The 24,637-nt window shown below is 46.4% G+C and overlaps 1 protein-coding gene across 2 annotated transcripts in view; it reads left to right on the forward strand.

The window, feature by feature from the left end:
* The window catches only part of LOC139540152 (zinc finger protein 469-like), a 139,454-nt gene extending 125,557 nt beyond the window's left edge, over positions 1-13,897 (forward strand). For both annotated transcript variants that reach the window (XM_071343742.1, XM_071343741.1), the window contains one exon: positions 172-13,897. In XM_071343742.1, the coding sequence (XP_071199843.1) occupies positions 371-12,727 (12,357 nt within the window). In that variant the 5' untranslated portion in view covers positions 172-370 and the 3' untranslated portion in view covers positions 12,728-13,897. The remainder of the gene's footprint in view (positions 1-171) is intronic.
* The last annotated feature ends 10,740 nt before the right edge of the window (positions 13,898-24,637 follow it).

Genomic DNA, 24,637 nt, shown 5'->3' on the forward strand with positions numbered 1-24,637 from the left:
TTTATTCTGGAGGTAGCATTTTATTATCCTTAAAACAACATACATTTATAGAAATGCATTTAGAATGGCAATTGTCATGCTTTTTTAATGGAATGCAACTTGAACGAAAGCAAAACGATGTAAAATATGTTTCAGAAATCTGACCCCTCTTTCTCCTCTCTGTCTCTGCAGGACTCCCAGACGGTAAACTGACAGATTGGTGGTCCACGATGAGAGCGGAGAGATAATCGCGCAGAGAGCCGCCCTCCCATCCCTGCCGTTTGTGCCAATGGAAGCAGCGTATTGATCCATACTCCCAGACTCATCATGCCTCTGCCTCCCAGATAGCATCTCTGAGGACCAGGCCTTCCCAGCAAGCCTCGCCTGCACCATGGCAGGAGAGACTCAGCACACGTACGCTGTCAAAAAGCTGGACGCTGAGTTCAAACTGCAGGATGAGGGTACTGCACTGGAGCAGTACAGTAGCAGTGAGAAAGCCACAAAAGAGTCTTCAGAGCACTTCTCAAGTTCGGACGTGGAGGAGCGGACAATCAGCAGAGGGGCCAAGTTTGTAGACAAGGACAGAGACTATACTCAGCAGCGCGAGGCTGTGATCCGACCTCAGCAGGCGGGGAAAATAGACTTCAAGTCACTGCAGAACAAGCCTAAGTTCGCCAGCAACAGGACGTGGCCCAGTGGCAAAGGCAGCCCCCAATCCCCCAGCGGAAAGAACCGGAGCCGAGACAAGGGCAAGCGGTCAGGGAAGTCGGAGCGCGGTAACCCACAGCAGCTATACAGACTCAGCATCATCAACCCACGCTCTAACCCTACAATCGGCATCGCCTACCCACAGCAGAAGGTCTCGCCACCCAAGAAGCTGGAGGCCAGTCGAGGCCCTGTGTCGGGCAGCTACAGGTTCCACGTGCCCAGTATACCAGAGCGAGAGGCCGAGCTGCAGCAGGAGGAGCTTAACTACAGCCGCTGCTTCCAGGAGACCTCCTCCAATCTCACCTCCCCAAGCTATACCTCACAGGCACTGGGAACCACAGGTGGGACATCCACCCACCAGCAACCACCTCAGCAGCAGCAGCAACCAGGCCCAATGGAGAACAATAATAACACACAGCCAAGCGGCCAGCTGCTCTTCCCAGACTTTCAGTTGAGTGGCTCCAATGACTGGTCTCCAGAGAGGACTTTTAATGGTTCTAACTATGGGATTTCCTCACAAAAATCCACAGTTCTCTCGGAGGTGAACAAGGCAAATGGCAGCTGTCTGCCATTTCAGTACGGATACCTCTTATTGGAAGATTCAAACCCAGACCCTTTTCCCTGTGATCAGAACCCCCAATCCCAGGACTATATAGACTCCTCTTTGACTGCTGCCCAGGTAACTCTTAACTCTTTTACCTTTCAGACATCTGGGGAGGGGCAGGAGGGGGTTCAGAATAACACTCAATTCAACAGTGACCAGCGACAGGACAGGTCTTCCTACCCCCATCCTCCACAGCCACCACAGTACCTGCAAGCACCACAAGGGGCCGCGTCCTCTATGCACTGCACCAGGGGCCTGAGTGAGGACTCAGCTAGTAGTGAGAGCTCTGGCTCTATCTCCCAGCAGTCAGATCAGGGTAAGAGTTCCCTGCCAGATAGCACGGACACTTTCATCCAGGCAGACAATCGGGATGTAGCCCTCACTTCAGGGAGCAAGAGGAGTTGCCACCCCAAAGACAGTGCTGCTGCCAGCCAGAGAACACACATTCAAGCCAGTGTACAACATGCCAGAAATATTGCACAAGGTCCAAACTCCCAAATGCACTTTTCAAACAAAGCCTACAACAGCAGCCCTCCCCTCAATAGCATCCACATGAGCTCAGTGCCTTTTGACAAAAGCGTCAACACCAAGTCCCATAGTAGGTTACCACACTCATGGGAGGGACCAAATAAGACCTTTTCACCAGCAGACCAAAACACTATGGCTTATCCTAATATGAATGATAAGTTTCAGAACCAACCAGCCGTCGATCAAAGGCCAAACACATCCAAAAGCAGTAGGATGCCATGGCAGCAGATACGCCTAACTTCTGTCATGCCAAACCAAAACAGGATCGAGTTGTCTAGGCAACAAAGCAACCAAAAGCTCACTTTTTTGGTAGCACCCTCTGACTGGCAGGATGACACTAAATCACATAAGAATGGCTCACTGAAAAGCCCCAGCTCCTTCCAAAACAATAGACCTAGTGAAGGTCTATCAAACCCAAGGCAAGAGAGTGTCAAACAGGGCTGCAGTACAATACCACATTTTAAAGTTGAGACAAGTCACGCACAGGTCTGTGAGTCCAAGAATAAGCCTATATATTTTGGAATGAACCAATCAGTACCTGGGGCATCATCAAGTACATATGGATATCCACCATTGCAGGTCCCACCAATGGGACTTATGATGGTGTCACCATATGACTCTCCCTCGCCCTCCCCAATTCATAACCCAGCCTCTAGCAGCACATGTTCCTCACTCTCCCCAGCCTCAACAAGCCCTGTCAACCTCTCTGAGGACAGTCAGATATCAAAGACTGGGCATCCCCCTCCATTTTATCACCAGCACCAACTGAAGGCACAAGGACCCACAGATCACCTCAGCACTAACTCTCACCATTTCCACTCAGACGCCTCCCGTAATCTGCCTTACGCCCCAGAGAGGGAAAAACATGACATGATGAGCTACCTGCAGAATAACGAACATCAAAAGCCTAGTATGGAAGGCAACAAGGGCTATATGGAGGGCTTTGGGGTGGAGCACCACCCACCTCCACCACCATACTCTGCACATCAACTGTTAGCCACGTCTTTAGCCACGGCAAACCTTGACCAACTGGATGTGCTTCTCACGTGCAAGCAGTGTGATCAGAACTTCACTAACCTGGCCTCATTCCTTGGCCATAAGCAGTACTGTGGACAGCATGCGTTTTCGCAGAAAGTGGACGACACCAGAACAACTCCAGGAAGTTCAACACAGTTTCACAATGACATGACAAAAGATCCATCCTCTGGGACCAATTTATGTCAACGTGTCTCCATGCCAAGGTGTCCAACTGACCTTCACCTGTCTCTGCTGGGGCTCAATAAGAATGGAGAGCTGATGTCTGACAGCGAAACAAAAGGAGATTCTAAGGATGACCCCATGAAACTTAACCTGTTCACTGGGGCAGGTAACCTTCCTGTCTCTCTTCCTGACTTGGAGATGGAGGATGCAAAATTAGATAGCCTAATCACTGAGGCTCTAAATGGACTGGGCTATCAGTCAGACAATGCAGAGATTGACAGCAGCTTCATTGATGCATTCGCAGATGATGATCCCACCACTGTCAAATTATCGTCAAACAGGCAGACTCTGAAAACCAAAGACTCAATGGTCTTTGAGGGCAAAAGCAAACAATCTACTGATGATAGGTCTCTGACACAAGGAAAATATCTTTATGACTCAGACAAAGCGAGCCTTCAGACAGACAACAACCACACAGGAAGCAAACTTGAGAAGACCACTCTGAATATTGAGCAGGGTGAGAAAATCAACATCAAAAAAGAACTCTCTCATATAAATTCAAGGATTGCCTCAGGGGAGAAACCAAGGGAGCAAGAAAATAAAGTGAAAGATATAAGAAAGCTGTGCAAGAGTGAAAAGGAAAACACTAACACTCCAAGGTTCCTCTTATCCAGCACATTTTCAGAACGTTGTGGAGTTCGAAGCCTCCGGGATAGTTCTTTGTTGAGTGGCTCAACCTCTTCCCAAGTCACCTCTGCAAACAGGAGTTCCCCAACCCCAAGGATTGCAGCAAGGGAGAATAAAAGGAAAAGGACCGGTGCCGGTACCTGGAGCAAAGAACTCATCCACAAAATAGTTCAACAGAAAAACAAGTTACACAAGCTCCATGTAAAAGGCACCAAAAACCTCCAGTTCTCACTGGTGATGGAGAGATTGACGCCCACAGTGCCAAACCCTACATTTGGGGAGTACGACTATGTCTCAGACTCAGATGACGAGTCTGAGCCTGTGAAGATAGCAAGCCAAGGTCGCCTGAGCCAAAGCAGCCGCTGCAAGTACACCTACACAAAGGAGTGCAAATGGAGGGCTAGGAGTGACAGGGACAGTGCAGCATGGAGGCACGAGTCAAAAGAGTGCTTTGAGGTAAAGAAAGCTGAAGATGTCTCCTTGTCTCTAGAGAAACCTGGCTCTCACCAGAGACTTCGGAGGAGAGGCAGCAGGTCATCCACTAGCAGTGAAGTCAGCACGTCTGTGAGTATCTCCAGCGATGGCATCAACAGCCCCAAAAGCACTGACCGCACAGACTCAGACTGTGAGAAAAGGGTGGAGATCAGGAGGAAAGACTCTTCAGAGCAGAGAACCTACGAGCGATCTCCACAAAAGTTATGCAAAGAGTCTAGCACACAACTAGCACTGACATTCACCAAATCTACTCAGAGGTATAGCGCTGATAAGACTTTCCTCTCTACTAATAAAGACACGTCAATGGCCTTAAGTATCACTAACTTGAACATTGAAGATGTTGATCCAGTATCAGGGCCACTAAAGGTGGGGAGTGCAGTGAAAACCCTTGAGAAATGCAGAAGCACAGATGTGTCCTCAAGGGAGAAGGACGACTCATTTAGCAGAGAAACTGAAACGAAAGCAAGTTCAGACAAAAACACACCACTGAGGACAGACGTCAAGATCTCCAAAGGGGAATCAATACATTTTCAGTCTATTAGTTCTGATCTCAAATCACATCAGCTTCAATCAGCACATCCTGCCACAAACAACATGGAAGCACATTCTTATAATACATTCAAAAAAGATGAAACCTTCTCAAAGGAAAAATCTGTACACAAAAGACGAGAAAGCGTGGGATGTCAATCTATACAGCCGCATACAAAGCTATCAGACATTTCTATGTTTGACAAACACAATGAGAGTGTCTATCCAATGAAAGATCCAATGACTTTCACTAATGACTTAGTCCCCAAGTCCACACCTCTTTGCAGTGCACTCATGGACAAAGTGTGCCTGTCTCCAACTGAACTTCAGGAGCCTCTGACACAGAAAGATTCATCAGATCTGATCCCATACCCCCTAGAGCAGGACCAGAGTCTTATGAAGTCTCCTCTCTCATTTGACACATCGTCAATGTTCGGGGACCTCTCAGTGGCAGGATTTGAAAATGGCCTCTACACTGACATTCCATTGCACAAAGAAGGTTTCAACTCCTTAAATACCACCAATGACAAAAAGGAGGTGTTTAGCTCATCATCCTTCCTTTCTCCTTTCTTGGATCAGAGAGACTGGGGCCTTATGGTCGATGTCAGCCCCATGTTACCGGATGAGATATCCCAATACAAAGACGGCTCTGATAAATTAAATGAAAAGAAATCAGATTACAATCATGTTCCTTTGTCTCTGCCAGACAAAATAATAGACTACAGTACAAATCTCAACAGCTGTGTGTCAGAAGATGAGCTAGAGATAAAGAGGATTGTGACCGAGTTGGAAAATCAGCTCCAGACAGCCAAGCTGAGTCCACCACTGCTTACTGAGGAGTCCCCAAAGCAGCTGAAGATGAGCAGATTCTCCCCTCTGCGTCTGGACGACGAATCTGAGAATGAAGACACTGGTCTAGATATGGGCTGCCCTGTGCAAAGCATGGCGCTGGCAGTGTCAATTATGCCATCTGACCCACATTCAGAGTCCTTTGCTGAGCATAGTCTACCATGGTCCAGTCCATTTGAGTTTGAGTTGATGGAGGGACAGCATACTCCAACCCATGATGAACCCATTGTCCTTGAACAATTTAGCAAGAAGGATGACCGTGAACACAGTATGACAACCACAACGTCAAATACAGAGAAAGAGAAAGAGCAACTGAAACAGGAGGACCACAAAGATGAAGACATGGATGTTGACAAGAGAACTGACATAGAGAAATCTGAGGAGATTCTAGAGAGTAAGACCTATGCCGAAAACCTGATGAAAAGCCTGGAAGTGATATCAGATTCCATTTTCAAAAATGATCCCATAACACCTGAAGAGGAGGAGCCAAACCTCACCTCACGTAAGAGCCCAGCACACTTACACAGGGAAAGCCAAACTCCATCTGCTGATGCTGCTGAAAGCAGAGATCATAATGAAATGGTGATTCCTGATGACGCGAATATTAAATCCACACACTTTAAGTCACAGCCTCCTCTCGCTGAAAAAACAGAGCTCCCATCTGATGTAAAAGAGATTGTTTCACTCCAGCCAACTGAGTCTCTACCTAACAACGACAGTGGGTCAGAATTCAAAGACATCCCAATCATGAGCAATGTCACTGAAGACAATAGTGTTATAGAAACGGATTATTGCTCAAACACTGAAATGGATAATCAACCAATGGCTGAGGAGACCTGTGAGAACCAGAAGCTAGAGGACTATGGGGATGAAATCCTTGAAGCCAAAAGTGCCCTCCCAGATCATACAGAGCGTCTAGATACTACCATTGATGAGCATACAGATCTTCTAGATACTACCATTGATGAGCATACAGATCTTCTAAATACTTCCATTGATGAGCATACAGAGCTTCTAGATACTACCATTGATGAGCACACAGAGCTTCTAGATACTACCATTGATGAGCACACAGAGCTTCTAGATACTACCATTGATGAGCACACAGAGCTTCTAGATACTACCATTGATGAGCATACAGAGCTTCTAGATACTACCATTGATGAGCACACAGAGCTTCTAGATAGCACCATTGTTGAGCATCAGGAGCCAGTGGAGGACATCAGTCTCAATGCTAAGTCTGTGAGCCAGCCCTCCAATGGGTCCAACCTAGCAGAGCAGGAAATGGATGTCAACTTGGATAATAAGCCTGAAGAGGTAGAAAATGCATCTGAGGAACAATCCATATACGTCCAAAGTAACTGTAAGAGTGTATGTCCCTCACCATCTGCAAATGAACAGACGGAGATCAGTTCAACATGTGTAATGAAGGAAGACAACATTGAATCCAAAAGTACAATACAGAACAAAGTGATAAGTCATACAGTTTCTCTGAGGTGTAGCCCCCCTGTGAATGATATTGCCAATCAATCAACCCATGTCTTCATGGAGACTGTCGCAGTTAAGCCTTGCAGTCCACTGTTGATGGAAACCAATACAGAACATGCTAGCCACACATCACCCTTTTCCAACATTGACTCAGATGATGAAAGCACCATGTTGGTCATTGCTGAGTGTGACAGTGACCTTGACAGCGATGCACACATGGAACATACACCTGAGGACAAAGAAACAGAAATGGACCCTGAATGTGAGGCTAACCATAGACAAAGAGAAACGATTCCAGAAGTTGAACACATCCAGGAACAAGTTCCCTTACATCTCATGGCATCTCCCCAGCACTCACCATGCAAAGAGGATTTGCAGATGGACGAAAGGCTGGATATTATTCCAGAGGATGCTCCTCCATCCAGTCCTGTTCTACCAGCTTCTCCACACACACCTGTGGACAACCCTAACACACAAGAACAAGAACATTCACAGCCAATCACATGCAATAATATAGATACTATCCCAGCCTCAACCCAATCTCCCAAGGAGGAAAATTGTGACGACACAAATGCCAAAGAAGCACTGCATATTGATGACTCATTGACCATAACAGCTGAGATGGAGTACTCTTTAGTAAGTCCTCCTCAACTGGACTTGGGAATCACAGACAGTAAAATATGTAGCACTGAAGCCTGCATTCCCTCTCCTCTACCCTTGACCATTGCAACAGAGGAATCTGAGGCAATGGAGGCCCTTACGAAGAGAGTCTCCGTATCACTGTATGATTTCAAACTAAGCCCACTGAACTACAATTACATTCCAGATGAGCCTCCACAACTGAGTCAGTTTGATTACACTCCTATCTCCCCAGCCAATGTGGATGAGGAGGAACCAGCCATCAAGCAGAGCCCGAAGGATGACTGTGAACCTTGTGATCGCAGTGATGACACGACATTGACATCAGACAAAAGACTGTGTGACATAGAGACAGAGGTACCTATGAGTCCAGACCATACAGCCAAGCTAAGTCCACCAGATGAATCTTTGAACAAGAGCAACATCCAAAATTACATAAAATGTCCATCCATTTTACTGGGTCTCCCTTCTCAGAGCACTGCTCCGCCCACTGGCGATTTGGACATTTGCCCGGCTCCCCTTCAAACGATTGATTATTTGGACTTACATGTTGACTTGCTGAAGAGAGTGGATCCAGAGGCCTTGGATATTTATACGGTCCCTAGTGAGCTGAACACCCTTGCTTTTATAAAGGACATCTCAGATAATCAGCACACGCCCAAACCACTGATCATCTGTGAGAATGAGCCAACCCCATTACCATCAGACCAAACACAATCACTAACAGTTGAGGAAGGTCAGTGCTCAGTAACCTACCAGCAAGAGGAAGAAACCACCCAGAAAAAGATACATCTGTGTGAGATATGCTCAATGTGTTTCCGGACGGTGCCAGGATTGAAGAGACACAAGGCCATGAAACATTTGATCAGGACTGAAAGAAGCCCACATTTGGAAAACGCAAATCATCAAGGAAGTCTACACAGTTACCAAACATCCCAGTCTATAGAAACAGAACATAAAGATGATCTAGAGCTCCTGGTTCCACAGACCTGTTTGCAAACAGAAAGCAATGAGGTTTCTGAGAATCACTGTCCTGAGACAAGTAATAGCTCCTTCGTAACCAAACAAGGAGAAACTAATTTTATCCTGGAGAACATCACAAGTGAAACAAATATGGCAGTGCCAGCTGATGACATAGTCCAGCAAATGCCTCCTCAGTTTACAAAAGCGAAGAAAATCTACAAACCACGGAAGAACAGAAACAAGGAAGTGAATGTGAAGCCTGACCCATTCTCTGACGAGCTTCTCAATATATTGAAAACAGACATATTACAGGCTATTACTCCTGAATTCCAAACCCAGGTAAAGCAAGGATGCGGCAAGTCACCTGAGAAACAAGACATAATCAATTATCTTGTAAACCACAAAGTTAAAGAGCAGGAGGAAGTCCCATTTACTGTAACAAGTAACAGTGGCATTGAACAGATTCCAATGTCTCCAATAGAGCTTACAGATCTGGCTATGGACTTGACTCAAAGCAACAATGATACAGAAGAGGTGAAAAGCACAAATCTGCCAGAGATCATCAATGGAGTAGCGGAAGTTAATATGGAAGTATCTGTAAGTAAGGATATTAGTAGAGGGTATGATATGTCTCGAGAGAATTTGCATGACACAAAAGAGGCATGTGAGCAACAAACTAAAGATGAGAGTAATGCCAAAGAGATACTGGGAGAGGTTGCAGTAAAGATTGAATGTGAGAAAAACAGTGGCCCGACAGATGAGGTGGATAATCTCTCCTGTTTTAAATCTTCTCTTGCAAGCCCTCCTAGACTAAGTGCTGATTTGAATGCTTTTCTTGATGACGAAAGCACATTCTCCCAGTTATTCCCCACTAGAAATGAGGAGCTGAAAAGGAAAAAATTTGCAAAGGTTTATGGTAAGAAGAACAAGAAGCAGAAACTATCAACCGATTCACCATTAGTTCAAGACTATCCTCCTCCTGACCTATATCTCGAAAAGAAAGATGACTATACCGAAAATCAGATAGACCAAACATTTGTCAACAATCAAAATGACCCTTGTGAATATGAAACAATATCCATTGACGATGCTATCATGTTGAACATGTGTCATAATAGCACATTAAAGAGTGATTCCAAAAAAGTATGTAGCATGAAAGGAGACACAACAGACCACAAAGACAATCATGAGAATGATGTGGACCATGGCAGTGATTTCCTATGCCAACCTGAGAGCACTATTGACAAAGCATCATTGGCATGGAGTGCCTCCAACGACTCTGTTACAGATACTGGGATCTCCTCTGACCCAACTTCCTGTAAAGCAGAAGCCCCAAACCCACCATGTCCACTTCCTATTATAGCCTCTTCTGCACCTTATCCTGGAGAGTCATGTGCTACAGACAACGTGTCTCCTTTCCACAGCATTGACATCCCAAACCTCAATACCACATTCCAGCTACCCGAAATGCAATTATTTGACTCCAACAAGGACATCTCATTAGTAAGACCCATTGGCACTGATTATGCGGAGACCGGAGACACTGCAAAGGCCAAGAAGCTCACAGAACGCAGGGGAAGGAAACGACAAGAGGGCAGCGTAAAGATCAAGGACAAACAGTACAAGTGCAAGGTGTGCTTCACCTGGTTCCTTACCCTGGGGGAGCTCAACTTCCACAAGTTATCCCACAACCCCTCTCCACCTCCCACCTGCTACATGTGCGTCCAGCGCAAGTTCAGCTCCCGGGAGCAGCTGAGGGACCACCTGAGGGAGAAACACGCCAAGAACAAGGCCGGCTTCTGGACCTGTGGCATGTGCCTGAAGGAGATATCAGACGTGTGGATGTACAATGAGCACTTACGGGAGCATGCCACGCAGTTTGCCCGCAAGGGCCAGTCACACAGCGCTATCCTGGGGAGTCTGCCGGGCTCTGGCATGCAGGAGTCAGCCGTGAAGAACTTCATCACCTCCATCATGCAACGCCGCCCCAGCAAGGCCAGCAGAGAGTCCAGTAAGGTCTCCAACAAGGAGAAACTAGCCGTAGTAGAAAACACAGAGCAGGAGGTGAAAACTACAGAGGTAGCTCAGCCCAAAGTTGTCAAGCCTAAAGGGAACAGTGAAAAAGTGGGGAAACCGAGCACGCTGACACCAGTTGAGGTTCTGCACAATACAGAGCCAGTGCCAAAGAATGTGGAGATGCACCCCAACTGTAAAGACCCCTCGAGAGACTGCCATCACTGTGGCAAGCAGTTCCCCAAACCCTTCAAGCTTCAGAGGCATCTGGTTGTGCACAACTTAAATAAGATTTTTCTGTGCCACAAATGCCCAGTGACCTACCAGGAGCCACAGGACCTAAAATATCATCTGAAGAATGAGCATGAGGAGGTGGATGAGCTTGACTCAAAGCATACCACCCTCTACACCTGTGAGCTGTGTGCAGATGTCATGCATGTGATCAAGAAATCTTTCATCTGCAGCACCTGTAACTATACCTTCTCTAAGAAAGAGCAGTTTGACCGACACATGGAAAAGCACTTGTCAGGAGGGAATAAGATCTTCAAGTTTAGAGGCGTTCTCAGACCTATCAAGACATCTCCCTCCAAAGAGAACGATGAGTGTGAATTGCCAGCTAACAAAAAGAGAAGAATCCTTACTGACAGTCTACAAGAGAACAGCTCTGACAGTGGCATCGCCAGCATATCCTCACTGCACTTAAATAAGAGTGCTGAGATGCCAGTTCTGAAACTCTCTGTACACACAACAGAGGACTCGACACAGACCAGTGCAGGTGAATATCACACTGAAAATTATGCCAGTGTGAAGACGGAGGACATGGCTGAGGACTACTCTGACATGCTGGTAGAGCTGGAGCATTGTACGTTTCACCTGGGCTCTGAAGGTCTCTCAACTGCTACACCCAAAACAGAGGACATTGATCCCAGTCCTTCACCTAAGCTGCCTGTTAGAGACATTAGTGAGGCCGATGGCAAATCATTCACAGAGCCATGTGATGTGAAGGAAGAGCATGATCCACTTGAGAGCAGTATAGCTGAAAATGAAAGGGAGTGCTTTGCCAATGATAAGCAGAGCACTCCTGAGAGCAGCATACAGACTACCACAGCAGAAGCTGAAAAGAAGAAGATACAGAGGAGAGATTCCACGGCATCGGATGAGGAGTTGTATGTTAGTTTCCGTGAAAACCTGATCAACAGCTCAATGACACCCGATACACATGATATCCACCGTCTTCCTACAAAGCATAAATCATCTACCATTGTGATGGACCAAATGAGGGAGGGTGAGCTGGGGCAACAGACAACCAGCCCTCACAGCCATGACAACAAGCAGAATGACAAAACCTCCACACCCAAGCCCAGTGAAAACACTAAACACAGCTCCAACAACAGCCCCAGGGCCATGGAGTCAACACCAGTCCACCACACTAAGATCACTTCCCAGGGCCCGCCATCCAATGAGGACAAAGACTCTGTGAGAAGAGAACAGAAGAAGAGGAAAGAGATGAGGACACCTCACAGTTTACAGAGGGTCTCCTCGTCTGCCACAAGGGAGAACCTTGCTGCCGACATCAAGACCAAAAATAGGTTCCGTCTCAGCAAGTGCGAGAGTCCGGCAGTTCACAGGAAAACGGACGGCTCCAGCGAATACCCGGTGCTCTCTTCAGTGAAAGAAGATGTGGTCAGCAACAAAATAGTCTCCAAGCACAAAACATCAGGGAGTCTAGGCCTTCAAGCAAAGAGAAGCTCCCTCGATAACTGCACGCCAAGGAAAGCAGAGATGGTGCATCATATTAATGGGGATTACAAAGCCAAAAAAGGGCCTCTTGGACGGCCTCTTCATTACCCAGTTTCTAAAGCGTCAGCGCTTCCTATGAACAATTCCTTGAATAAGTCTAGGCCAAAGACAGGGGTAAGGTCCATGGAGAGCCACTCCTATAGGACAGTAGAGTCACAGAACAACCTCCTGAGCCAGCTGTTTGGCCAAAAGCTCACCAGCTTTAAGATTCCTTTGAGGAAGGACACTTCAGAACCAATAAACTGATTGTGGGAAGGATCTGTGGGATAGAAAACAAAGAGACTGAATAGTTGTTCACGTTATTGATGATCAAGACAATTCATGACCATGAATGAGATTGCATGGCTCTCTGTGAAATGTTTGTCTAAATACTTATGTTGTCACTTTATGTCTTCTTCTCTTGTAAATGTGTTATTACACAAATGTGAGGAATAATGGCAGAGATTATTTTAATAATCTAGAATGAAAATGCTAGTAGGGCAAATCATTGACTAATTCCTGCTATTCTTAGGTTGAACATTATCTTTTTCAGAGACTATATTTCATTAAAAAAATACAAAAAGAATACTTGAAAATAAAACAGAATTTTTTTTTTTACAACTAATGCATGTCAGTTTCACAATCAAAAAGTGTTCATAGAGAATATAGCTTTTTTTAATGCAACAGGACCAAATGACATCCCAACGGACTTGGACTATGTCAGTGCACCTTTTGTATATGCTTCTGCAAAAATTACTCTTTTTGTATTTTTACCTTACTGTACTTCATTGGCATTCATTATATTAGCTTTGTATAAACATTAACTGGTGCTATGTTATTCTTTATTGTAATGTGAACGCCAATGTCCTCTAACTGAAGGGAACATGAGATCTGTAGCAGTTGATTTCATCCAACCGTTTGTGCTGGTTCTCTGTAGTTTCTTTTAAAAAATTGTAGAAAAAGACTGTAAAATCTCCTCCAACAAAGTATTCATCTGTACGTCCTTAGGAAAGAAAATTAGGAAAGCTTGCATCTGTACAAACTCAGGTGCATCCAAGGACTATTCACAGTCCTGAGACCTGTTTTAGGAGATTCTCCCATGCACTGATATTACCACACACAAAACACACACTCAGTCCTCCATGTCTGTCCTCCAACTGTTTAATTATGAATATTATTTACTAAGACAAAAAAGGTGCTTTATCTTGTTTATATGTATCTTATATTGTATTATATTGTAGGTAGATGATTTCCTGGTGCAATGCTCAATGTCAAAGTTTTATTTTAATAATGTGCAACAGAATCAGAGAGAGATAGAGAGAGAGAGCGAAATAGAGAGAGAGAAAATACATGGAAATGCAATGCCTCTTGTATTGTAAAGTGGTTCACTTAGTGCCTCTTTTAAAGTTGGTTATTAAAAATATGCATTGGTTTCTCCGTGCTTGTTTCTTCCTTTTGTTTATGGCATCTTTTGCAAATGTTCAAACATCCATCACTGCAGACCCCCGCTGTCACCACAGCATCATAAATTGAAGGCCGTTTGTGCCTGGAAGCAAAAAGAGGTGCACCGACAACCATAACAGCATCTGACTCACTCTTCTCTGAACACTTCAATGAGCTGCTAACTCATTATCTGAAGGAAGAGCACAAATGTAGCCTTACTACAGGGAACATGGAACCAGAAGCAGGAAACATTCATCAAACCATATGTACCAGGCATACGGGACATTGTAAAGCAGGCCAACTAGGACTGGAACACTTCCAGTTTTTTCTCTCCCCGTGCTGCCGTCATGAAGCTCTTTCACCGTGTGTTAAGTGGCTTCTATCCCTACATAAACCCAATCTGACATCATATAGGAATAAAAAGCCATAGGACACAGCGGCAGATAGAGACACAGGGGTGGGGCTGGGGTGGAGGTTCTCGGTCCTCCTCACGTCATCCACGGAATGACCCAGCAACCTGAGAGTGTCGAGGGAACGAGAAGAGAGACGGATGATAGATGGTGGGAGGGAAGGTAGACAGACAAGAAGAAAAGTGAGAGGTTATTTTCTCATTCAAGGACCTCAGAGCTCAAAGAGACAGCTTCTGGGGAATACAATAGACATGCTTCTGAGTGTTATAAAGAGGCTGTGGTTCTCTCACACACCATTGTTGTGTCCCGGAGGAGAATGTGATGACTTTACCGTGATAGAGTCAGGAAGGTCAGTGTGTTTAGATGGATTGCATTCCATTGTTTGCGTATGTGTCCCTGTTGTATGTGGACTGTGACAATCATCCAATGGGATTCTCAGTAGGTCCAGTGCTTCACTCAGCATTCCTCCTTGACTTTGCAAGTGGTCCATTCAAACCATAACAAGAAGCTTTAGCATATCCAATCTGCTCATTTGGACACATGTGGTTCATTGGTCAATCGCAAGTCTACATTTTATGTGGTGAATTTATATTGTAATACAATCCAATTATTTTGGCCATCATATCATCAAAAGCCTGCAAAGTCAGGATGCCAAGTAGTTCATTCTCTATGTGTAGGTGCATCCAAAGGTTAATAAGAAATCATCCACACCAAAACATGAATCAAATCCAGTGTCAAAATGATGCACGTGACTTCAGCAGAACATGTGTGCCATATGAATCACGTAATAAGACAGTTGAAAATGCAAGGAAATGTGTTTGTCAAATTAAGCTGTCAAAATTGTGACACTGACATGCATCATACTCGGCTGTTATTTTTGGTAGTCTGTATTTAGTTCAGTGACATTCTAATACAAAAGCAAAATACATATGCTGTGTACAAAACCATATGAACATCTGCTCTTTCCATGACAGACTGACCAGGTGAATACAGGTAAAAGCTATGATCCCTTATTGATGTCACTTGTTAAATCCACTTCAATCAGTGTAGATGAAGGGGAGGAGACAGGTTAAATAATGATTTTTAAGCCTTGAGACAATTGAGACATGGATTGTGTGTGTGTGTGTGTGTGTGCCATTCAGAGGGTGAATGGACAAGACAAAATATTTAAGTGCCATTGAACAGGGTATGGTAGTAGGTGCCAGGCGTACTGGTATGTGTGTCAAGAACTGCAAAGCTGCTGGGTTTTTCACGCTCAAAAGTTTCCCGTGTGTATCAAGAATGGTCCACCACCCAAAGGACATCCAGCCAACTTGATACAACTGTGGGAAGCATTGGCGTCAACATGGGCCAGCATCCCTGTGGAACGCTTTCGACACCTTGTAGAGTCCAGGCTGTTCTGAGGGCAAAAGGGGGTGCAACTCGATATTAGTAAGGTGTTCCTAATGTTTTGTACACTCAGTGTATAAATCAACTTCAAATGTGTTCCTAATGTTTTGTACACTCAGTGTACGTATTGACTATATTACCTTAATGATGTCTTTAGATTGATTGGACTCATTCGGCATCTACAGGTGTCCTCCGTTGCTTCTGGTCAGCAACTGTGGGACGATGAACACACGATTAACAAGGAAACCAAGTAGCCTACTTTTCATCACAATCTAGCCTAGAAACGTGTCAAATAGAATGTGCGAGCGCCGCACACTGCTGTCAGGCTTCCTCGTATCGTCTGGTCTAGGAGGGAATTCTCCAGAGGCGCAGTGATGCAGGAGCATGACAGGAGTGCTTTGCACTTTGAAGTAGAGTGACATTATCAGTAAGTTCTGGCCTTGAAATAGCATTGCATTTCTCTCTCTCTCTCTCTCTCGCTTGCTCGCTCAGTCTATCCTTTCTCATTTGATCTGCCACTTCTTCTCTCTCTCCCTACTGCTCATACCTTTCGCTCAGCCTCTCTTTTTCACTTTCTCATTTAATCTGCCACTCTCCCTATATTTCTCTCTCTCCCTTACTCTGTCAAATTTCTACCCTCTGTTCCTCTACCTCTCCCCCATTCTCTCGATCTCTCCATCACTAATTCTCCCCTTCCTCCTCTCTCTCGTTCCCTCTTCTTCTTTACTCTTGCTCACTTCCCATTTTCTCCCTTTACTCTCTCGTTCTCCTTCTTTCTCTTCCTCTCTCCCTCTGACCATGTCTACCTGTTGCTCTCACTCCCTTTTTTCTCTCTCCATCTTCTCTTCTCTTACTCTATTCCCTTCACTCCCTCTTCCGTTTTGTCTCTCCCTACCTCTTCCACCACCTCCTCCCTCCTTGACACACTCGACCCTCTCCAATTCGCCTACCGCCCTGACAGATTCACGGACAACGCAATGGCCGTGAAGGGTACGTCCTCAGTCCCCTCCTGTACTCCCTGTATACCCACGACTGAGTGGCCTCACACAGTTCCAACTCCATCATCAAGTTCGCTGACAACACAACAGTAGTAAGCCTGATTACCAACAACGACGAGACGGCCAACAGGGAAGAGGTAGGCACTCTGACTGTGTGGTGTTAGGTAATCAACCTCTCTCACAGCGTTAGCAAAACAAAGGAGCTGACTCTGGACTTCAGGAGGAACCAGGCTGGACACGCCCCCATCCTCATCAACGTGGACACGGTCAATAACTTTAAATTCCTCTGCGTACATATCTCAGAGAAGCTGAAATGGTCTAACCACACGGACACCGTGGTGAAGAAGACACGACAGCGACTCAACCTCAGGATGCTGAAGAAATCCATCCTGTCCCCGAGGACCCTCACAGTGTTCTACAGGAGCACCATCGAGAGCATACTGTCGGGCTGCATCACAGCCTGGTACGGCAACTCCACCGCCGCGGACCGCAAGGCGCTTCAGAGGGTGATACGTACAGCCGAAACACACCATTGGTTGCACACTGCCTGCCCTAGAGGACACCTACAACACCAGGTGTCGCAGGAAGGCCAAGAAGATCATCAGGGACCCCAGCCACCCGAGCCACGCCCTGTTCTCCCCGCTTCAATCACTCAGACGGAGGTAGTACAGGAGCATCATGGCTAAAACTGGAAGACTGGAAAATAGTTTTTACCCTCAGACTATCAGGCTGCTGAATTGCCACCACTAGTCAGTTGCCTGCTCCCCCCCGCTACTCCCCCTATGGTCATCCCCCCTCGCTACTCCCCCTATGGTCATCCCCCCCCTGCTACTCCCCCTATGGACATACCCCCCCTGCTACTCCCCCTATGGTCATTCCCCCCTGCTACTCCCCCTATGGACATACCCCCCCTGCTACTCCCCCTATGGACATTCCCCCCCTGCTACTCCCCCTATGGACATACCCCCCCTGCTACTCCCCCTATGGTCATCCCCCCCTACTACTCCCCCTATGGTCATTCCCCTCCCCTGCTACTCCCCCTATGGACATACCCCCCTGCTACTCCCCCTATGGACATACCCCCCCTGCTACTCCCCCTATGGACATTCCCCCCCTGCTACTCCCCCTATGGACATACCCCCCCTGCTACTCCCCCTATGGACATACCCCCCCATGCTACTCACCCTATGGTCATACCCCCCCGCTACTCCCCCTATGGTCATTTTCCCCCCTGCTACTCACCCTATGGTCATTTCCCCCCCTGCTACTCACCCTATGGTCATTTTCCCCCCTGCTACTCACCCTATGGTCATTTTCCCCCCTGCTACTCCCCCTATGGACATTCCCCCCCTGCTACTCCCCCTATGGTCATCCCCCCCTACTACTCCCCCTATGGTCATTCCCCTCCCCTGCTACTCCCCCTATGGTCATCCCCCCCTGCTACTCCCCCTATGGACATACCCCCCCTGCTACTCCCCCTATGGACATTCCCCCCCTGCTACTCCCCCTATGGACATACCCCCCCTGCTACTCCCCCTATGGACATACCCCCCCATGCTACTCACCCTATGGTCATACCCCCCCGCTACTCCCCCTATGGTCATTTTCCCCCCTGCTACTCACCCTATGGTCATTTCCCCCCCTGCTACTCACCCTATGGTCATTTTCCCCCCTGCTACTCCCCCTATGGACATTCCCCCCCTGCTACTCCCCCTATGGTCATCCCCCCCTACTACTCCCCCTATGGTCATTCCCCTCCCCTGCTACTCCCCCTATGGTCATCCCCCCTGCTACTCCCCCTATGGACATACCCCCCCTGCTACTCCCCCTATGGACATTCCCCCCCTGCTACTCCCCCTATGGACATACCCCCCCTGCTACTCCCCCTATGGACATTCCCCCCCTCGCTACTCCCCCTATGGACATTCCCCCCTGCTACTCCCCCTATGGACATACCCCCCCTGCTACTCCCCCTATGGACATTCCCCCCCTGCTACTCCCCCTATGGACATACCCCCCTGCTACTCCCCCTATGGTCATTCCCCCCCTCGCTACTCCCCCTATGGACATTACCCCCCTGCTACTCCCCCTATGGTCATTCCCCCCCTTCTACTCCCCCTATGGACATTCCCCCCCTGCTACTCCCCCTATGGACATTCCCCCCCTGCTACTCCCCCTATGGTCATACCCCCCTGCTACTCCCCCTATGGACATTCCCCCCCTGCTACTCCCCCTATGGTCATTCCCCCCCTGCTACTCCCCCTATGGACATTCCCCCCCTGCTACTCCCCCTATGGTCATTCCCCCCCTGCTACTCCCCCTATGGACATTCCCCCCCTGCTACTCCCCCTATGGACATTCCCCCCCTGCTACTCCCCCTATGGTCATCCCCCCCTACTACTCCCCCTATGGTCATTCCGCTCCCCTGCTACTCCCCCTATGGTCATCCCCCCCTGCTACTCCCCCTATGGACATTCCCCCCCTGCTACTCCCCCTATGGTCATACCCCCCTGCTACTCACCCTATGGTCATACCCCCCCTGCTACTCCCCCTATGGACATACCCCCCCCTGCTACTCACCCTATGGTCATACCCCCCCGCTACTCCCCCTATGGTCATTTTCCCCCCTGCTACTCACCCTATGGTCATTTCCCCCCCTGCTACTCACCCTATGGTCATTTTCCCCCCTGCTACTCACCCTATGGTCATTTTCCCCCCTGCTACTCACCCTATGGTCATTTTCCCCCCTGCTACTGACCCTATGGTCATTTTCCCCCCTGCTACTCACCCTATGGTCATCCCCCCCGCTACTCACCCTATGGTCATTCCCCCCTGCTACTCCCCCTATGGTCATTTTCCCCCCTGCTACTCACCCTATGGTCATTTCCCCCCCTGCTACTCCCCCTATGGTCATACCCCCCTGCTACTCACCCTATGGTCATTTTCCCCCCTGCTACTCACCCTATGGTCATTTTCCCCCCATGGTCATCCCCCCCCCCCCGCTACTCCCCCTATGGTAATTTTCCCCCCACACCCCCTCAATGGTCACTTACCTTACATGCTGCTCCCCCTATGGACATTTTCTCCCCACCCCACCCCAAAATACTTTTACTCTGCCCCCACCACAATGACATTCATCACTGTTGCAGTTGTTAATATCTATATTATAGATATCTTTATTATAATTTGTACCCCCTCAATGGTCATGATACTCACCCTATGGTCATTCCACCCAACCCCTAAACAGTCTTTCCTCTGCCTCCACCCCTATGGGCATGTATTTATTCATCACTGCTACAGTTATGATGTATACACTGCTATCTCTATTGTTCTAGTCCTGCATGTTGGAGCTCGGAGCCTAAGATTTTCACTGTACCCTGCAATCCCTGTACATGTGACTAACAAACACTCTGAATCTCTCATACTCCTCATCCTTTCCTCCCCCTTCTCCCCTCCCTCCTCTCCCTCCCTCCCCTCTTTTCTTCCCTCCTCTCCTGTCTTTCTGGCGGTATGGTATGTTTGGCTGCTGGCTGCTGTCTGGCTGCCGCTGAGGGAGGTTGGGAGATTGGGGCTAGATAAAGACGGGCTGCTGGTCAGCGGTAATGACATAAAGGCTGAGGGGCGAAGAGGTCGCCTCTATCGGGATTTTATGGCTCCAGCCTTAACAGATAAAGAGGGAGGGAGGGAGGGAGGGAGGGAGGGAGGGAGGGAGGGAGGGAGGGAGGGAGGGAGGGAGGGAGGGAGGGAGGGAGGGAGGGAGGGAGGGAGCGAGGGAGGGAGCGAGGGAGGGAGGGAGAGCCGTAGCGTGAAGGACAGAATGAACCAAACGATCCATCTGCATCATTCTCTGTATCGGGGAGAACCCTCCCTACATCACAAGCATAGAGGTGTATGATGTTTTTCTACCAGGATGATGTCTCTGAAATTACCACAGTGTTTTAAAAACACACAGAGAATAACGTATGAATAATGCAATACAAACAAGTTCCCCCGGCATGAACAAAGGAGACAAAGGAGTCTTTGAAAACTAACTCAGCCCGACAACCATCAAAACACTATCTGCCCCTTTAGAATTTGCATACAGGGGGAGTAGATGAGTAACTACACAGGAAAAGCTACCTTGGGACTCACACCTGAAAATAGGAGTTAAAGTAAGTAGGTCATTTACAGCAGTATAACATAAAAATGAACAAGGAGATACAGTCTATGAATAAACAGATGAAGGTAGTAACAAAAAGAAACGGAGCAACATCAAGTCAGCATAGTTTCTTGGAACACAGAACAATAAAAACATATTAGAGCCCAGCCAGATATCCATTAGATCTTGTATTTAACAGAATCTCAGTGGGGAGCCTGGTGTCCTGTAGTGCCTATGTGGCCTTTATCTACAAGAACATTTGTAATTTTCCCAGTTACTTACAGCACAGGAACAGACAGTGCACAATAGCTAATAGTGGTTGTTTGATGTTCCAGATTTAGCAGGAGAAATAAATGGGGTTGCGATGCAGGGGCTATGTACATAAAGCAATCGCCTCGTGCTTCGGCTGGCCTCTGTGTTTGTGTGCTTGTATGTGCCTGACTGAAACAGTTGGCGCTGAACAGCTTGTTTCCACAGAAGTGCTGCCCTAATACGTATGGTAATCTGACATTTTCTATAAAAGGTTCCAAGATAAATCATTTATTAACAGTTTAGTTGTCGAAAATAACAATGTTTGGATGACTCTTTGAATATTTATTTGAAGTTTCTCCTAGTGATATTTATTGCAATTCCAACAGTTTTCAGGCAGTGTGGAACCTCTATGGAAGACTCCAAATTTAAAACATCACCACTACAGACTTGGGTTGAAATACATGTGTACTTGAGTATCTGGTATATAAAATACTGGTCTTTTCAACGTTATTTGTCAACATATTGTGATGTGGAATCTATGTTGAAAATACAATGGATTTTCAAAAGGTCATCATTGACAAACTGTTGTTTTGGTGGTGAAATTTCAACCACGGAATTATGTCATCACGATAACCAATTGTAAACATAGACAAACCTTGTATAAAATATGTTGAATTTGTACCTTTGAAACAATATCAGATCTTCAACGTTATATCCTCTATCAGAAAAAAAGAATAGGCTGAGCAGCACCTCCTACTGGAGAGTTGATTTATCTACAGCAGTGGTCACCAACCTTTTCTGAGTCAAGATCACTTTCCAATCAAAAAGCAAGCCAAGATCTACTGCCCAGAATTCTTTTTTTATATTAACCTCACAAAAAAACAGTTTTGTAGGAATGAGGTTTGGGCAGTAGGCCTAATACATCCTCACGGCATATTGGCTAAATGATTGGCCTGCCAATATTGTTAAACAGACCATATTATATCTCAAAACTCAAGCTTTGATAACAAAATAGATCAGTTGGTTTAACACTAGTGAGGCACTGTGGAGCATACATTTTAATAGTTTGCTTATTTATTTTACTGGACTGATGGTACCTGCATCTGATGGTCAACGAGGTCAAATCACGACGTCAGTGATCTTCATGTCGAAAAGTCGGATCTCTAGAAAGATGCCCGAGTTTCTGACCTGGAATTCCGAGTTGGATGACCGTTCAAAACTATTTTTCCCAACCGCCTCTCACGGTCCCTGCTCTCTCCTTCCTTTCCTCCGGTGAGACTGACCAGAGAGGGGACACCGTCTTCCACCTGATGGCGAAACTCGAGTCGCACCGTATCTGCCTCATGCACAACTTCATGTTGTTCCTATGCCCAGAGAAAGTTAAATATTCCTTAATATTAAAATCGTCATGACGAGCTGCTAATAATAATTAAACGCAGGGCTATCGATACTTGGCCACTCATTCATTGCAGCTGCAGCCCGAGGGGAAGTACGGAGAAGCACGTTTTGTAATAGTGTTGAATAAAAAACAGTGACAGTGCTGAATATAAACTTAAACATGAACTCACTCATAAAAACAGCAGCTCTTTGCTGTATTCGTTGACAGTCTCTCTGTGGTCATGGTTTTGAAAGTTATTAAATCTGACATAGACTAGTAGCCTATTAAACTTGGCTGTGGCCAGGGTCATGGAAGCTCTGTAGCCACTGTGATTTGAGCTATCCGATTGGGCAGCGCAGTAGGTGCACTCAATTTAGTCACAGATTTTGTCTCATGGGAATACTTTGCTTACCCGGTGCGCAGGACTTTTGAATCAAGTGCACCTACCGGCAACAGCGCAACACGATTTTTAAAAATGAGCGCAAGCCTTTATCGTTCGTTGGCTTTTCTACAGAAATATTTGGTGATCGACTAGGAAGGAATGCCTTGAAGATCGACCGGTTGGCGACCACTGATCTACAGCTATCCATTTTTTCTCCCATCCAGGGTTTTAACCAAACCCAGCTATGATAGGTGTCACAGACTACTACCAATGTGCTATTGTGAAAATGATTATTGAGAGATCTCTTAATAACTAAATAGAGTCACTGCTCCTATCAAATTCATTGCAAAGGGTAGGTTTAACAGAGCAAATGAAATGTAACCATACTCTATTAGTCATATACTGTTTCATCAATTATATTATTTAGGCCTATATAGCATTTGCAAAGTCATCAACAGCTATTGTTTCAATTCAACCCAGGGTTCAACAAAAAATACATGTACTGTATCTGACATTGCATTCCCATTTTAACTTTGTTGTGCTTTTAAATGGTTGAAAGCAGAATAATAAGACATTTAGATGACATCTAAACCAAAAAGTCTGACATTCTTTTTTCCATTGGACTTCTATTGTGAAAGCATAGTGATAACACATTGGGAATTCAACGAACTTCCGGCTGTCTTTTTGAGTGGGTGAATAAAGGTTGAAATCTCATTGATCAATGTCTCAACCAAATATTACCCAAATTTCCATGTTGAAATGACGTGGTGTGCCCGTTGGGATTGGAGTGTATTTGAATCGGTGTACTTGAATTCTTCAAATTCCTCAACTATTTCCAAATACAATTTTCAACTACTTGTCTTTTCAAGTAAACCATTCTTATTTTGAAATGTACATGGAAGTAATTGAGATACTGTATTTGAAATAGTATCTGAAATCAGGTCTGCACCAATATGCTCTTTTAATATCTCAAGGGGGAAATAATCAAATACACCATGACTGGTGATGTTACAAAAAATGTGCGTGTGCGTATTTAGACTTTATTAACTGACACAGGACTGTCTTATGTCAATAGAATGACAACTGGGATGCACTCTGTCCTTTTCATGGCTAGCGCTAATGGTCAGTTTGCCCACATCTTTCACTGCATCATCCACCCTCTCACCATCCGCCTCCCTTCCCTTAACCCCACCCACCCCTCTCCACACCCCTTTCTCCACCTCTCTCCACACCCCTCCACCGGCGTAACACACCCACATCCAACTCGCCACCATCCACCCCACTTCCCTTACCCACACCCCTCCCTCCTCCACACACCCCTCTACCACCGCCATGCATTCTCTCAGCCTCTGTTCACGGTTTTTTTCATGGCTGTCACAGAGAATCTTAAAGGATCGGAAATGTGATGTGGCATGATAGGATTTTCAGGGTGATTCTCTCTCAGAGCCTCTCAAAAAGAGTGTAATCCATGCTGTGACTGAGTGATTTACCAACACACTGTGAATGGCTGGCTGGCTGTCTAGCTGACTATGAGTTTTATCTGTGACCTGCTCTATTGTCTGACTGTCTGGGAGATTTCTCAAGCCTACATTCAATACGTTCAGTTATGATAGGAATGGGAGCAAACGTTGGCCAACAGAAACTGTACTACCTGAACTTGTTCGGTAATACAGATGTTAGTGCTGAACGGTTGGTGCTTTTTGAGGTCGGTTTCGGTTAAATTATTTAAAAGAATATCACGGTTTTTCGATTTCAGTTCTGATAAATTTTTTACCCATTAAATGCAT

The sequence above is a fragment of the Salvelinus alpinus genome, chromosome 15 (genome assembly GCF_045679555.1).
Source record: "Salvelinus alpinus chromosome 15, SLU_Salpinus.1, whole genome shotgun sequence".
Classification (NCBI taxonomy): domain Eukaryota; kingdom Metazoa; phylum Chordata; class Actinopteri; order Salmoniformes; family Salmonidae; genus Salvelinus; species Salvelinus alpinus.